The sequence below is a fragment of the Schistocerca serialis genome, chromosome 12, assembly GCF_023864345.2.
Source record: "Schistocerca serialis cubense isolate TAMUIC-IGC-003099 chromosome 12, iqSchSeri2.2, whole genome shotgun sequence".
Classification (NCBI taxonomy): domain Eukaryota; kingdom Metazoa; phylum Arthropoda; class Insecta; order Orthoptera; family Acrididae; genus Schistocerca; species Schistocerca serialis.
The window spans coordinates 35122930-35139482 of NC_064649.1; the positions used below are offsets into that span (position 1 = coordinate 35122930).

General features: G+C 38.5%; 1 protein-coding gene across 1 annotated transcript in view; it reads right to left on the reverse strand.

The window, feature by feature from the left end:
- The window catches only part of LOC126428393 (DNA (cytosine-5)-methyltransferase 1-like), a 93830-nt gene that overhangs the window by 13176 nt on the left and 64101 nt on the right, over positions 1–16553 (reverse strand). Inside the window, exons 21-24 of the mRNA XM_050090317.1 lie at positions 12867–12978; positions 4184–4333; positions 3896–4083; positions 693–918 (exon numbers count right to left, since the gene is read on the reverse strand). Of these exons, the coding sequence (XP_049946274.1) occupies positions 693–918; positions 3896–4083; positions 4184–4333; positions 12867–12978 (676 nt within the window). The remainder of the gene's footprint in view (positions 1–692; positions 919–3895; positions 4084–4183; positions 4334–12866; positions 12979–16553) is intronic.

Consider the following 16553-nt stretch of genomic DNA (forward strand, 5'->3'; position numbering starts at 1 on the left):
GCCTTTCTTGTGTGCCTGACAGCTACTTAATCCCTCTGGAATTTGATGAGTTGTTATCTACATTCCTAAATTAGTTATATATCATTTTACAAACTGTTATTTTTATATAATTTTTCTTAGTACATTGCATTATTTCTTTGCATGTAACTGATAATGGTACATAAGCCGAAACTGCAATAGTACAATGAAAACCGTTACAGCTAAAAACTGAAAATGACATCACTTAAGAATTTATAGAGGCTGCGGATGCTTATTACAAGATGAAACAAACTTAAACAATGAAATCTATCTAAATAGATTGATAGGTGCAGCAGATGGATGACTAATTAGATCATCAGCCCTGTACATCTGATTCTGTACATTTATACCAGGCTTACATTAATTATTTTCTCCATGAAATGTCACATAATATCCCAAAGTATGGCATATGAACACATTATGCACACTTATTAAAAATTCTAGTATTATTTCAATGAATTCTGACTGGATTTCAATGCTTTTTATTTATGTACCAAAAGCTTAATGGGAACTTGAAAACTGTTGCAACTGACCATCTTGAGCTAACTTGACAGAGCAAAAATACCATCTATGTTGATTTTTATGGTTATGATAAATGAAAAAAATATCAGTCACAGCACACAAACAAATAAACCAAATAAAATGTTTACTGAAGTTCAAAATGTGTGTAATACCTGTATTCCTGATGGATCTGGATTTGTTGTTATTGTGCTGAAGAAACCATTCCAGTTTACACGGCCAAACCTCCCTCGCCAGTTGTTGTGGTCATAGGCAGTGTGAACATAAGACCAAGGGATGAGTGTGTTATTCTGCTTGTATGCAGGATCACATTCCTTGCCTTCAGCACAAGGACAAACACCACGCATCTGTCCACTTCTTGGGTCATAGTTGGTATACATGCTGCAAGTAAAAGGAATATTTTGGACTAAAGCTTAATAAACTGCTTATAAATCAATTTTATTATTTTTATTTTTCATATGCACACGCGCGTGCGTGTGCGTGTGCGTGCGCGCCCGCACACACACACACACACACACACAATGTCTCATTATATAAATCAAGTTGAACTTTCCACTGCACAGTACAATATCACAAATTCCCTATTTGCGAGGTACAGTAGCATTCAAAAAAATTATACAAAGGTTTTCACTCTTGCGTGTCATAAATCCTACAAGGTGTACAACTTTGCTTCTGCTGTTTTTTCCCCAACATTTGAGGCTTTAATGAAACAAATTGGTTACACATGTGATTTTCCATCACTGGCCAGTACTTTCTCCCATCTTTCGGGCAGAATATGAATTCCGTGTCGAAAAAATTGTTCATCTCTTGAAGGGATCCACAAATCGATCCAATTTGTAACTTCTTCATGAGATCGGAAGTGTAGGTCAGCCAGGCCATGCACCATTGACCTAAACAAGTGATAGTCAGAGGGAGCAATGTCTGTAGAATATGACGGGTTGGGTAGGACTTCCCATTTTAACATTTCCAGGTATGTTTTGTCCTCTTTTGCAATGTGGGGTCGAGTGTTGTCATGCTGCAAAATCACTTTATCTTGCCTCTCGCTGTATTGTGGCCATTTGGCTTTTAATGCTCTGCTCAAACGCATTAATTGCATTCGATAACAAGCACCAGTGATTGTTCCACTTCGTTTTAACACCTCATAGTACATGACGCCGAGCTGGTCCCACCAAATTCAGAGCATGATCCTGGAGCCGTGGAGCCGTGAATATTCAGTTTGGCTGTTGACATGGGAGCGTGGCTGGGATATCCCCATGATTTTTTGCATTTAGGGTTATTGTAATGAACCCGTTTTTCATCCCTGGTCACAATACGATGCAGGAATCCCTTCTCTTTTTGCCTCTGAATCAACTGTTGACAAACACACAAACGCCGTTCAATGTCTCTTGGTTTCAGCTCACACAGGAACTAAGTTCCTTCTTTCTGAATCATGCCCATAGCCTTGAGATGTTTTGAAATGGTTTGCTATGTCACTCCCACAAATCGTGCCAATTCTTCTTGGGTTTGATGTGAGTCTTCACTCAGCAATGTAGTTAGACCTGGAAAACCAAGGTAAGTGCCATTGCCAACAACCTAAAAAGCAGGCTAAGGGCTACGATCAGTTTTAGTTGAGCATATAAGACCAGAAAGATGGACTGAGCAGTATGTGCTGGCCCACTGGTGAGGCTAAAGTGGGCTGAGTGGCACAAAGCTTTATAATTGTTTGCAGCGAGTGGCAGGGATTTTACCCAGACTGGAAAACGTAAGAGACTGGAAGACTGTCAGAGTGTTAAGCACCTAAGGTCCTTGAAAATGTATGAGAAATGTAACACCTGGAAATCCATTTTTGGTTGCTACGCTCCAGCCTGAGGACTTCTTTTATTTTAAAAAAGCAGCTGATATACACATTAACACAACAACAATAAATATTTCAAAATTTAGTTTGAGTCAATTGTCATCAAGGCAAGAACAATGTTTAGTGAACTTGAAGAGCAGAGCACCTACAAGATTTTCATGAAAGGAATTACCACTGACATAATAAATAACTTTGTTTTACCATCACAACAATGTAAAAACAACTTGTCAGCTGAAAAGAATGGATCTGCTACAGATGCTGCTATATTTGAAAGTAGCTAATAGCACATTTTTTGAACACTAAATCAATTTAAATTGCTTTGTGCTCTAGAAAATGAAACTAAGAATTAAAAATAATTTAATCACAGGACAGTGTACCTACAAAACATATCTAAAATTTTTATTATTAAAAAAAAAAAAAAAGAAACTAATAACTGTGTGAAAGATAGATTGCTGCTCACCATATAGCAGAGATGTTGAGTCACAGACAGGCACGACAAACAGCAGCCAGAGACTGTGGTCATGTGTATTTAGCTGTGTTTGCATGAGTGTGTGTGTGTGTGTGTGTGTGTGTGTGTGTGTGTATGTGTGTGTGTATTTTGGAAGGAGGAAATCTGGCAGAAAGCTTATGTGTTTAGTAGTCTTTTTGTTCTGCCTGCCTGTGACTCAACATCTCCAATATACGGTGAGTAGCAATCTGTCCTCCTCATAATATTGTCATTATTTCATCCTGGAGTTTTCATTATTTGCTTGAGATTTCTTTCATTGGTATTTACCTCATTTTTGCTGATACCTTTACGGTATTTAGCATGTTTGGCATTTTCCTGAATAAAATACATATTTTCATTGATAAAAGAAAGAGAACTTCAAGCATATCACAATAGTTGTGTGACTCTTTACTGTAGACAATAAATAAAAAATAATGTTGAGGTTTTTCATTAAAATATTTTTGTCAACACAAAAAAAACTGAATAACTTGGAATCAGTTTTCAGGAAAGTCACTCATCTCAAAAACAATCCTCCTTAAAATGAGAGAACTATTTTCTTGTCATGCTCTGACCAGTGGCATTATCCCCATGCATGCAGCAAGTGTTTCTGGCTGCCTCTGCTGCTTTCACCCCTCTATTGAACTCAAACAGAAGAATATGAGGGAAATGTTTTGATTGCTGCAGTCAGCTCTCCATTTTATAGTGTCAACATCGCCACTCATCCCCAAGTGACAAAATGACAATATGTAAACTCTTATAGGGACAGTGAACTACAAATAAAAAATGACAATCCATAAATAAACCCATTGCAACCAGAATACCAACATGCAAAACTAAAATGTTATGAACATTATGTGTCAACCTAATACATAATTCCTTAATTCTTTGAAATTAGAACAAAATTAGTTACATCAGCATAACTGCAACCTACAGTTGATTACTGAAAATAAAGCTTGAAGTATGTAAGTTAAAATGTAAAAATGTGACATTAAATAAATAGGCAGAATGTAACAATGTGAAATAGCTGTGCATCTTACAGTTCCTTCAGGTAAGAGCCATCACAAAGCCGCATGGCAATATTCGGCAAATCCCTCCAGTCAGCTCCTGCATTTTTAGGGATATTTGCAACACGTGCTTCATTTAGAGGGTTCAACTTCTTGCAGATGTGATCTCGCAACATCATCATATGACAAAATTGCACCTTCTGTTTCTCATTGCCACGGACCTTACAAGTAATGCAGAAAAAAATTACAGAATGTAGTAAAAGGTAATTACAACTCATAAAATATTCTATACATTTTCTTTTCATAACTAACAAAACATACCAAACGCTGGAAATGTGTCAGTGGTCTTTTCTTGTAATGAATTTCACATTTATCATGCCCGTTTGGAATTTCTGGAAGATCAGAAAGAGCATCACGCACTGTTATAGTGCGCATTGGGGCTGAATACATCCGATTACAATTTGAGTAGTACTGTGAAAAGTAAAGAACAGAAGAGAAGTTCTATATACAGAAGTAATACAAATAAACAGATAATATAGGACAGATCAACAAGAAACCAGTTTTATTAACTGTGACACAATACGAGAAGTATCAAAAAGACAACCTCCATCAAAAATGCAGAACAGAATTCAAGAAACTGAAATAAAATTTAAAAAACTGATTCAGAATGGAGTATTAAAAATAGCTGTTGAACATGGATGGAAGCAAATGTCAGCTTACAAGGGGACTGTCTTCCCTGAAGAGTCAGATGTGCAAAGTTTTCTGTGCCCTTGTTATCTATAAATGAACAAGTTTGTTGTTTATTAGTGTCATGTCACAGAGTATGATTCAGATCATGCACAGGGATGTAGTTTTATACATATTATGGCATGTGTTGCACAAATATTTATTTGTATTGTATTTGCCTGAGGTACTCCTTGGGTGGCGTGGAGTTTGCCGAGAAATGCATTTGCATCACAGTACATACGGCATGGAGCCACCAATACCGTAAGAACTGCTGTATAAAGAGCCCCCTAGAATAAGGAATGACTAAAATCATTGCCATTTCAGTGCTGCCTGTGTTGTTGACCTGACTTACTCTGTTCATCTGCAGTGATTTTTTTCGCTAGTGCTGTTTTGTTCTTGTTTTGTCTATTACAATTGTAACTTTAAGTGAACAATGTGCAGCTGTGAAATTTTGGTTTCCAGACAGTAAAAATGTTTCAGACACTGTTTTAATGTTGAAAAAAGCTTAAAAAGTTGACACAAATAGAAAAACTCAAGTGTACAAGTGGTTTACACAATTTAAAAATGGTGACATGTCAGTTGATGACAACCTTGTTCTGGATGTCTGTCAACTGCCCAAATTGACAAAAACATTGAAAAAACATGAGATCTTGTGCTCACAGACTGCTGACAGACAACTGATCAACTGCGAGAGATCAGTGGGTATCTTGAACTTCGGTTCAGTGAATTTTAATGGAAGATTTGGGAATGAAAAGGATTGCTGCCAACTTTGTTCCTCGGGTTCTGACTGACAATCATAAGGAACATCGAGTTGAAACGTGTCATGCTTTGAAACAACAGCTTGAAATTGATCTAGATTTTCTGTCAAAGGTCATTAGTGGTAATGAGTTATGGTGGTATAGTTACAACCCAGAAACAAAGCAACAGTCAAGCCAATGGGAGACATCATCATCACCCTGTCCTAAAAAAAATGTCGTCAAGTCAAATCACACAACAAAACAATTTTTTCATGCCACAGGAATAGTTCATTTGGAGTTTATTCCCCCAGGTCAGACCATCAATCAAACATTTTATTTGGAAGTTTTAAGAAAATTGTGCAATAGTTTTCATCAAAAAAGACCTGATTTGTGGCACACATGAGACTGGTTCTTCCACCATGACAATGCACCTGCACACACAGCCATCCCTGTTACATAGTTTTTGGCTAAAAATTGCATGGTTCCATGGCCCCATGCACCTTACTTACTTGACATGGCTTGGTGCCACTTTTTCTTATTTCCGTGCATGAAAAGGGGAATGAAAGGACACCGATTTAACAACATTGAAGAAATCATTTCGGTACCCCGTCTTAACATTTAGTCTTATATGTCCTTTGAGGTTCACATTGTAACCACAATTGAGTATAAATCTGAAAGCAGAGTTGTGAATTTATGATACTTAGAACTGAAATCACATTTGTTACAACAGCCAGACTAGAAGTGCCTCCTGGAGGGAGATTGCTACTATGTAGATAAGCATCAAATATTCCAGAATATGTATCTATTATAATCATGGAGGGGAAACAGCAACAGATGATTCATCATTTTAGATATCTTGGCAGTGTTATCTGCAATACTGGTTCTATAGACAAAGTAATCACTCAAAGGATTCAAGCAGGTAGTAATTTCTATCAAACAGGCCCAATATGAAATGAGAAAGTAACACTAATGTGTAACAGAGGCATCTATGAAACCTATTGGTAGTGAAATATTGACCATGAAAAATATAGAAATTAGCAGAATTCAGGAAGCTGAGATGAGTTTTGCTCGTAGCACGGTAGGAAGAACATGGAGGGATGGAATCCAGACTGAGGAAATCTGTAAACATGTTCAAGTTATAAGACTACAAGACAAAATAGCCTTGCAGGGGCTGAGATAGTATGGACATATGCAACACATGTATGCTAACAGGCTACCGAGACTAATGTACAATCTAAGACTCAGAGATAAAAGATCAAGAGGGCAACCAAGATTTGGGTACAAGGATATAGGAAAATCTGACATAAAGCAGAGAGGACACAACTGTGACAGCCTCAAGGAATGACAGAAGTTCAAGAACCATAACTGGTCAAGACACCTCACATGCTGACCCATCAAATAAGATGCAATCAACAAATTGAAAAACCATAAAGCACCAGGATCAGATTGCATAACCGCAGAATTAGTTAAAAATGGGGGACAGAAATTGGTCGAGGTAGTTCGCAAAGTGATAACTGAAGTATGGAACTCAGAGATGATACCTGAAGAGTGGCAGGAGTTGATTCTGATCCCAATTTTTAAGAAGGGCGACAAAATGGATTGTAGTAATTACAGAGGGATATCGCTATTACCAGTATGTTCCAAAATTTTCTCGAATATCCTGCTAAGCAGGATTACACCATATGCAGATGAAATTGTGGGGGATTACCAAGCTGGCTATTGAAGGGACAGATCAACTATAGACCAAATATTCACCCTGCGTCAAATTTTGGAAAAGAAGAGGGAATACAATAAACCAGTTCATAATCTTTTCATAGGTTTTACAAAAGCATATGATTCAGTATTGCAGTCAAAATTGTACCAAATTCTTTTGGAACTTGGAATACCAAAGAAGTATGTTAGACTTATAGAAGCAAGTTTGAAAAACACAAAAGGTAGAGTATGCGTGGGGAAACTGGAGTCAGAAGAATTTGTGATAAAGAATGGAGTTAAGCAGGGAGATGCCCTGTTTCCGCTACTTTTTAATTTAATCCTAGAATATATTGTACGAATGGCAGCAGATAATTCAGAGGGTGTGGAGTTAAATGGAAATATTAAGATATTAGGGTATGCAGATGATCTAAATTCATTAGCGATAGGAAAGAAGCTGTAACAGCAAATGTGAATGCGTTAATCAAGGCTTGTGAAGATGTAGGCCTAAGGATAAGTGAAGACAAAACTAAATACCTGGTTACTACTAGAATGCCAACAGCAGTAGATCAGGAAATGTTAAGAGTTGGAGACATGCAGTTTGAAAAAGTGAACACATTTAAGTATCTAGGCGTGGACATCACTTCGAGAAATGAGATTGAATCGGAACTGAAGAAGAGATTACGGGCGGGGAAATGTATGCTACTTCTCACTGAATAGATTACTTTCATCACGGATATTGTCTAGGAGTTTAAAGATTAGAGTATACAAAACTATTATTCTACCAGTTATGCTGTATGGGTGTGAGACTTGGTCTCTCACAGTGCAAAATGAAAAGCCGTTTTGAGTATTTGAAAACTAAGTTTTGAGGAAAATTTTTGGAGCAAAAAGAGATGACATTAGCGCAATGTGGCAAAAACTGCATAACAAAGAGGTTCACGAACTCTATTCAACCCCTGACATAATCAGTATTATTAAATCACATAGGCTGCGATGGGCGGGTCACATAGCTCGAATGGATGAGGGCAGGGCAGTGTGCAGAGTACTGGTCGGGCAATTAGAGGGAAAACGTCCTGTGGGGAGACCGAGGCATAGATGGGAGGACAATGTGGAGGATGATTTGAGGAGCTTAGGTATTGAAGGTGAATGGAAGGAAATAGCCCAAAGACAGGGACAGATGGCGAAAATACGTTGCTGCGGTAATGCACTCTCAAGTCCGGTATGACCAGTGAGTGAGTGAATGATCAAATAAGATGGAATGACGTGGGATATGGTGAGGACCAAATTTTTATATTGATACTTTAACTAACAGCGACAATTCATGGGTATGTAGCAAGGTGGCGGAGCCTCACTGGCCTTGCTAAAATCACACTGATTAAAAGCAGTGGTACATCAAAAACAGTAAGAAGTCCAGTTATTCATTCCTTTGGCTTTAAAAGTATGCCCAGCAGACTATTCTCTTTGCCTTTGAAACAGAGCTAGTGTCATTTATGTTTATTTTTCATTAATTTATTTACAGCACGTTTTATCACATTTATGATGCAGGACTTGTCAAAATACAAGATAGTATACAATTTTAAATCCAGATATGTAGGAAATACAGGCACTTATAAGTTATGATATTACATGTAGACCAGTAGCTTTCTTATCATCATATCTTGACTGTAATTAACTATCATTTCCACAATATTACTTATGCCTATTATCTATGCTGATTAAAGGTCCCATGTGCCTGACATAGTAGCTCCATTTCCGGCAACTCATAAGTTTAAGGTTCTTTCTGTCTCACAAGGGGAGGCCCCAACCTTTGGAATGTAGATTTCCTGCAAACTTCGTACACTCGTAGTACTCCTTGAGGACGAAAAAATGGGTAAGCAGTAGCGTGTACTTCTCAAGCGTTATTGAGAAAATCACAAGATAATTACAGTCGTCAAATATATACCTGTGCGTGGCCATTTTTACCATGAAGCTGCACCAGCTGAGCGGTTAGCATTCAAGCCCTGTAATCGCTGAATCGAGTCCCATTTGTCAGTTTCTTTTTTATTCTCAACACAGTCATTTTCTTTACTATTTATATTAAAATTGATATAATGGGAAAAATATGTATAATCGGATGAACTTTTATTAAATTTACTATGTTATCTGGCAGTCTACAAATTTTTATTATCACGAATAATATAATATTCATAACTATCGGCTAGTTAACGACCAAATGCATAAAGTGATACTGAAAATGTATGCTTGTCCGTGTCTTCAAAATTTTTCATATTTAATTGAAAGAGAATGAGAAATTGCTTCTTGTGAAGATGCTATTAAAATATACTTGATACTGCATGACCAATTATCAGCACAGATATTTAAGGAAATACTGCGTTATGCGTAGTTTGCTTCCAAATTATCGGCTGAAAGAGAGGCTTTTGAAAATGTTAACAAGGTTTCCACAGAAAGCCTCCAAAGACCTTGTGTATGCAGAAACATAGCATTTATTCAGTGCAGCTGGTGCCGTTTGACTTTGTTATCCATGTTTTTACAAAAAATACCATCCTGCAACTTGTACTTGTAATGCTGAAAGCGACGATTAATTGTACGTCTTTCGAAAGCCGTCTGTGCTGGTCAAAACTTGGAGGTAACAAGTAGTTTCAGACTCCTTCCAGGTATAAGGGATTTCTCAAATCGTGGACAAGCATACATTTTCAGTATCACTTTATGCGTTTGGTCATTTACTAGTCAATAGTTATGAATATTATATTATTCATGATAATAAAAATTTGTAGACCACCAAATAACATTGTAAATTTAATAAAAGTTCATCCAATTACATGTATTTTTTTCCCAATATATCAGTTGTAATAAAAATAGTAAAGAAAACGATTGTGTTGAAAATGTAAAGAAAAACAACTGAAGAATGGAACTTGATCCAGTGATTACGGTGCTTGAACGCTAACCACTCTGCTGCCGCCGTTTCATGACAAAAATGGCCATGCACAGGTATATATTTGACAACCAAAATTATCTTGCGATTTTCTCAATAACGCTTGAGAAGTATGCGCTCCTGCTTACACACTTTGTTGTCCTCAAGGAGTACTACGAGTGTACGAAGTTTGCAGCAAATCCGCGTTTCAAACATTGTGGCCTCCCCTTGTCAGTGTAATGAATTAATTATCTCTGCTATGGTGTGTTGCCTCATACAAGAGGTGCATCCAGAAAGTAAGTTCTGATGACATCCATAGATGGCATGAGAAGTTGGATACAAAAATGACATCCATAGATGGCATCAGCAGTTGGATACAAATGTGCAATCACAAGAGTAGAGAGTAGGTACATGGGGATAATGCAGTGCAGTTTCAGTCTCATGAGGGATGTGGTTACTGCACAGTGCTAGGATATAATGGCTAGTCTGATACTGTCTGCCACCAACTGCAAGGTTTGTGCAGTTATCTGATTTTTTTTTACTTTCAGAAGCACTCTGCAGCAGAGATCTTTCACCAGTTGTGCCCTGTGCATGGACTCAAAATTATGAGCAACAGCATGGTCTGATGATGGTTCAGGATGAACCATATTTGTGATGAAGACCATAGTGGCTTACTGCCCCAGTGACACAACAACTGAAGGAAAATGTGCTGCAAGCAATTTTGCAGAACCAGCACTTCATGATTTGAGAATTCTCTCATCAATTCCTGCAGCTGTTGCACGCAATTGTGCCCCAATAGCTCAGCTTTCAGAAAGTATATGCAATATGGGTGCCAAGGCAACAGACAGATGAACACAAAACCAAACATCCAGTCACAGCAGTAGGCAGTAGAAGAGATCCTCAAACGTGTTGTTACTGGCGATAAAATGTAGGAATAGCATGGCACACTAGAAACAAAACAACAGTCCTTGCATTGGCAGCATTGTGGTTCACCTGTGAAGACCAAATCCAAGCTACCTCTGTCAAAAATCATGCGCACTGTCTTCTGGGACCAAGGTGGTGCCCTCGTGGCAAGTTTTTACCATGAAGGGAGACTGCTATTGCACATCAACCATGTATAGGACAGTAAAATGGTTAAAATTTTCATAGACCCTGAGCAAAGCTATCTCACTACATTACAGCAATGTCGAGATGAAGTGGTTACAATGAAAACATTTCACCTTGGAGACTGTGTCAGGGCAAAACACAACATTGGCATTTCTGGTGAGCCAGGCAGCAGACTACAGCAGAATGTAGTGGGCCAGAGCAACCAGACAGGGTCACATCACCTTTGTTATGTGACAAAAGAAAGGCTAAGGCAAATGCAACAAACGGTACCAAGAGCTTTTATGAATCATTTCTACACTCTAACAGACTTATTAAGCAAGCATGGCAGAAGGAAAACTGCTGATACCTTCATAATAGCAAGCCCTATGATGTGGTCACAATGAATGATGTTGGGTAAACTTTAGCCTCTATCTCACTCCATAAATACCCCAGCAGTTTAGCTCATAAGGCAGTTGGTCAGAGGGATTGATGGCATACATAATGTTCACACTCGATTTCCTCAGTGCAGAAAATTGACATCTTGCAACGCACAACTCTGTTGTAGATTTCCTGCAAATTACTGACAACAACAGCTGCTACTCAGAGAGATGGGTATCAAGCCATAATCACAAATCACCAAGTTCAACACCACAGTCTGCTTCTGTAACAGATGGGAGGACCTGGAGCTCTTTCCATCCCACCAGGGTCAAGACACCAGCGTTCCACACATTCCAGCAGGCTGAACACAGCATTCCTGGATGGCACACAAATATCATCAAACTTCATGGCTAGACGGCAATTATTATCATGGTATAACAGACAATGAAGAATGGTGGTGAGCGGGGGGAGACAGAGCACCTCCCAAGTCAGTGTGTGTAAGTTACACACCCGCCATCACTCACTGCTGTGGCATCATGGTACAGCCAGTACTGGGGCCACCAAAACAGCAAACCACCAGTGTCACAGTGTGCAGTGTCAGTTGCCTCAAGCGGGGTGAAGGCCACTTATGATGCAATTCCTTGGCGGGCATTGACAGACAGTGCCAACCATGCGTCAAAATGCTACCTGTATGTTTATGGAAATGAATAACTAATTTTGAATCTTCTTTCACTGTGCCTACCAGTGACCACAGGTCACTACCATCCTATCAAGGAAAACAGGCAAGGAGCTAAATGGGAGAGTGCCTCGTGAAATAAAACCAACTCTACTTATGCCCTCCCAACAGTCGCCTTTCCCACTGTAAATGCTGGTCAGTGTTGTCAGACACTGAAAAATTGGGGGAGGACGGTCCAGAACAGGAGATGTGGGATGTTGACAAGAGGTGTTACACTTGTGCACAACAATGCAAGGCCCCGTGCAGCCAACATCACACAAAATGTGTCGAATCAGTTCAGAAGGGAGATCTATGACTGCCTTGCTATGGTCCCGACCCCAGCCCAACTGACTTTCATGTCTTCCATCTCGTGAAGCTTTTTCTGGCAGGAAAACATTTCAACAGAGCTGCAGACTGAAGTGACTTTGTGGCTCCACACATTGGTGGCAGTCTCTTACAACATGGGCACACAACTGTTAGTGCAGCACAATAAATGCCTCAACAGTGGTGGTGACTATATTGAGAAGTACCCAGTGAATTCATGTAAATATTCCTATAAACATTTCTCACTTAGTGATGTTTTGGCTTTCTTTACTGGTCATCGGATTCTGCTTTACGGACACACCTTGTAACGTGTTTATTTAGAGGTGCCTGTTCCAGGTATTCATCACAACGGAAATTGTGTTTTCAGTGTGATACCTAATGATAAAGGTCTTCTTTTTGCACTAACCAATATATATACTATGATTTAGTAACACTTACTGTCTGTCCATTTACTGCAGCGTTCAGCTGACACAAACTTTGACTAAATGCGTGTGTCGCTTCTGGAAAGCTAGGCAGGAGCTCTCCAGGGGCTGCGGCAAGGAGTATTACCCTGGAAAACAATATATTTACCTTAGTGCAATGTTAATTTTATACCGAATTAAAGACTTTGTGGTACTGCAAGAAGATTACTTAATTTTGCTTTACTTTTTACATAGTTTCAGTTCAACAGATATCAAATTTTTGAGTATGAGTAGCAAATTAAAAGTATTCATTTCTGTCACATAACATACAACAAATTACAGTCTAACATCAAACAGGTTGGAAGTCAGTCCTCAAAGAAGTATATTCACATGATTTTTGGAGATGCAAGAAAGTGAATTAATTCAGAAGCATTGAAAAAATTTGATGTAGCTCAGACTGAATCGGCTATGATACTTGGCCGAATGTCTGTTATGTCTTCATTTATATTTCAAGTGATTGGTTTATTACTGAATCTGTTTTATCACAAATCCTTTACAATTGTTATACAACATAACACAATGAAAAAAAACAGATTTGCAAAATTATCAGCTAAAATTTTTACTGCCCCTGGTTTGTTTCTTTCTTGTCCAGCTCAATACTATTTCTGTTTACAGATTTTTTATGTTTCAGTCACAGTATACTCAACATGGACAAGTAAATGGAAAATCACAGAGACATATGTATGGACAAGTAAATGGAACATCACAGACACATATTATTAAACTTTAAAAAGATGAAGTTTTAAATTTATTCTCATGAAATGCTAAGAACTATTCATGGCATAAGCAGCAGACACATTTTGTCAGTTACTGTCATGATTATTATTGCAGCACTACACATCATGATGAATTTAGACAGTCATTAAACCTGATGCTGATTCCACAAAAGTTTACATCCTCTGTGCAGACTAATTAAAATGAGGCTACAATGTAGACCAAAATGACAGCTATTTCACAGTAATTATGAAAGGCATTTGATAATTATAGAAAGTAAAACAAAAATTAGGAAATACAGTTACTTTCAACATTCAAAACCAGTATATCATAACTGCTTCATTAGAAAACAGTGCAAGTAAGACACAACATCAATTTGCTTTGAGCCTTCACTTGTATGTCAGGAAGATAATGTGAAGTAGGTAGCTGCTGCATGAATGACTTACACATACATTCTGATGTGTATAATATTCACATATAAAGAAATATAGAAGTAATTTCTGTAAGAATGACTTTGAGCAGGTTAACACTAGGCATAATTTGTTGTTAGTATACTTTAATAAGTTGCCTGTAGTGCCTGCTTCTGCCAGTTAATGCAGAACTTGACTCTTTCTAGATCCATGTACGATGTGCTTAGGCTATCAGTTTGCTCAAAACACTTCTTGTTTATCATAAACCTCAATAATATATGAATATATATTTTTCACCAGTACAATTTAAAAAATTAAATCTTTTGAAAACCAATATTTACCAAATTTAGCACAATAGTTATGTTAGCATATTTTTTCTGAACTCAATCACCTAATTTACACTGGTGTGCAAAACTAGGATGAAAGTAACTTTAGCATGATGTGTCCACTACAAAGGAATGCAGATCAACAAAACTTTGATTATACATAGGTATACGTAAGGAGAAGTGCTACCCAATAGTACAGAAAATAACTGAAAGAAATACATAAGGAGACAAACAGAATGACACTTTTACTCAAAGACAATGATTTCTATGTATTACGGTCTCGTGGACATTACAAAACAAAAGGTGGGACATGGTCCTTAATAGTATGTATTATCTCCATGGGTGGCAATGCATGCTCTGTCATGTGCTCCCATGCTGTCCCTGAGGTTCCTAAGGAGTTCTTGTGGTAGGAAGTTCCATTCCTCAACCAGCATATTGATGGCTGGTGGATGGTTGAGAGAGAGGAAGAGAAGTAAAAAGGTTGTAGGTACGATGTGGAATAGCACGCTGTGTAGTGCTGGAATGGGAACAGGGGAGGTGGTAGGTGGGTGAAGGACAGTGACTAACAAAGATTGAGGCCAGGAAGGTTACTGGAACATGGGATATTCTGCAGGGAGAATTCCCACCTGTGCAATTTGGAAAAGTTGGTGTTGGTGGGAAGGATCCAGATGGTACAGGCTGTGAACCCATTGAAATGAAGAACTTCATGTTGGGCAGTTGTTTCTCAGCCACAGTTTATTAGTGGCCATTCGTGCAGATAGACTGCTTGTCAGTCATCGTGCCAATGTAGAATACAGCACAGTGATTGCAGCTTAGCTTGTAAATCACATGGCTGGTTTCAGAGGTAGTGCTGCCTTTGATGGGATAGGTGATGTTAGTAACTGGACTGGAGTAGGTGTTGGTAGGAGGATGTATGGGACAGGTCTTGCACCTAGGTCTATTACAGAGGTGTGAATGTTGAGGCAAGGGGTTGGGAGCAGGGGTTGTGTAGTGATGGACGAGGATACTGTGTAGGTTCGGTGGACGGCAAAATACCACTGTGGGAGGGGTGGGAAGGATAGTGCATAGGACATCCTTCATTTCAGGGCACCCAGTATGCTTCCCCATGTGGCATTTCATCAATCCCCATGCTTACCCTGCTATCCCTCCCCCTCTCCACCCCAGCCTCCTCTTTACCCCCAACACCCAGACTGCTTCTCCCATCGTGCACTGCTGCTCACAATCTGGCCTCGGCAGCCAGAGACAGTGGTCATGTGTGTGTGGTTCACACTTGCATGAATGTGTGTGTGTGTGTGTGTGTGTGTGTGTGTCTATTGTCTATTTCAGAAGAAGGCCTTGGATGAAAGGTTAATTGTTTAGCAGTATTTCATTGTGACTGCCTGTGAGCCAACATCACTACATGATGAGTAGCAATCTATTCTTTTCATAATACTTTTATATTAATGCTTTTTAGTTAAACTGAGATTCAGAATGTCAGTTCATGGAATATAGTGTTCTGTGGTTACATGTACCACTGAAATGTGAAAAATCTGTTGCATTCGTTAACTTGTCAGAACTACTCTTACCCTCCATCACCAAAGTTAACTTCACTTAGCCTTGCACTCATTTAACAATTGTGCAGCCAACAGAACTGAATTGACATACGAGATAAATAAAAATAAAATGAAATAAGATAATACACCAAAAATGTATAAAATAAGAAGAGTGTTTACTGAACAGTACTGATGAGATTATTGCTGAACAGCAGTGTTAACACAGAAATATAGTGTGGAACGACACTGTAAACAGACAGCATAACTGGGTGAGAGCCACAAGATGAAAGAGTGGCTGCAGGCTGATACTTCACCCCAGATTGAATGTGAAGGGGAACTAAGGAAACAAACAGAATAACACAGGGATTATTAAGTGTTGTGGGTAGTGTCAGTTCTGTATTCAAAGTGATAACAGAGAAAAATCTGAATAGAGAGAGAGAGAGAGACAGACCTTTCAAATGGGAACTCATGGTGTACCACAGTCAGTAGTACTATGTGCAGATTTAAGGAACACTTATACATGTGTTAAAGATGACATCTATAAACAAAATTCAGACAAACTAAATGAAATATGCAAACAGGAGAAACAGATTTACACTAATGCAAGTAGGAAAGTGACTGAAGGTTCAGAAGTGTGCAAGGATTCATTCACACCACCATTGAAAGGGGTAGTCAAAAACAG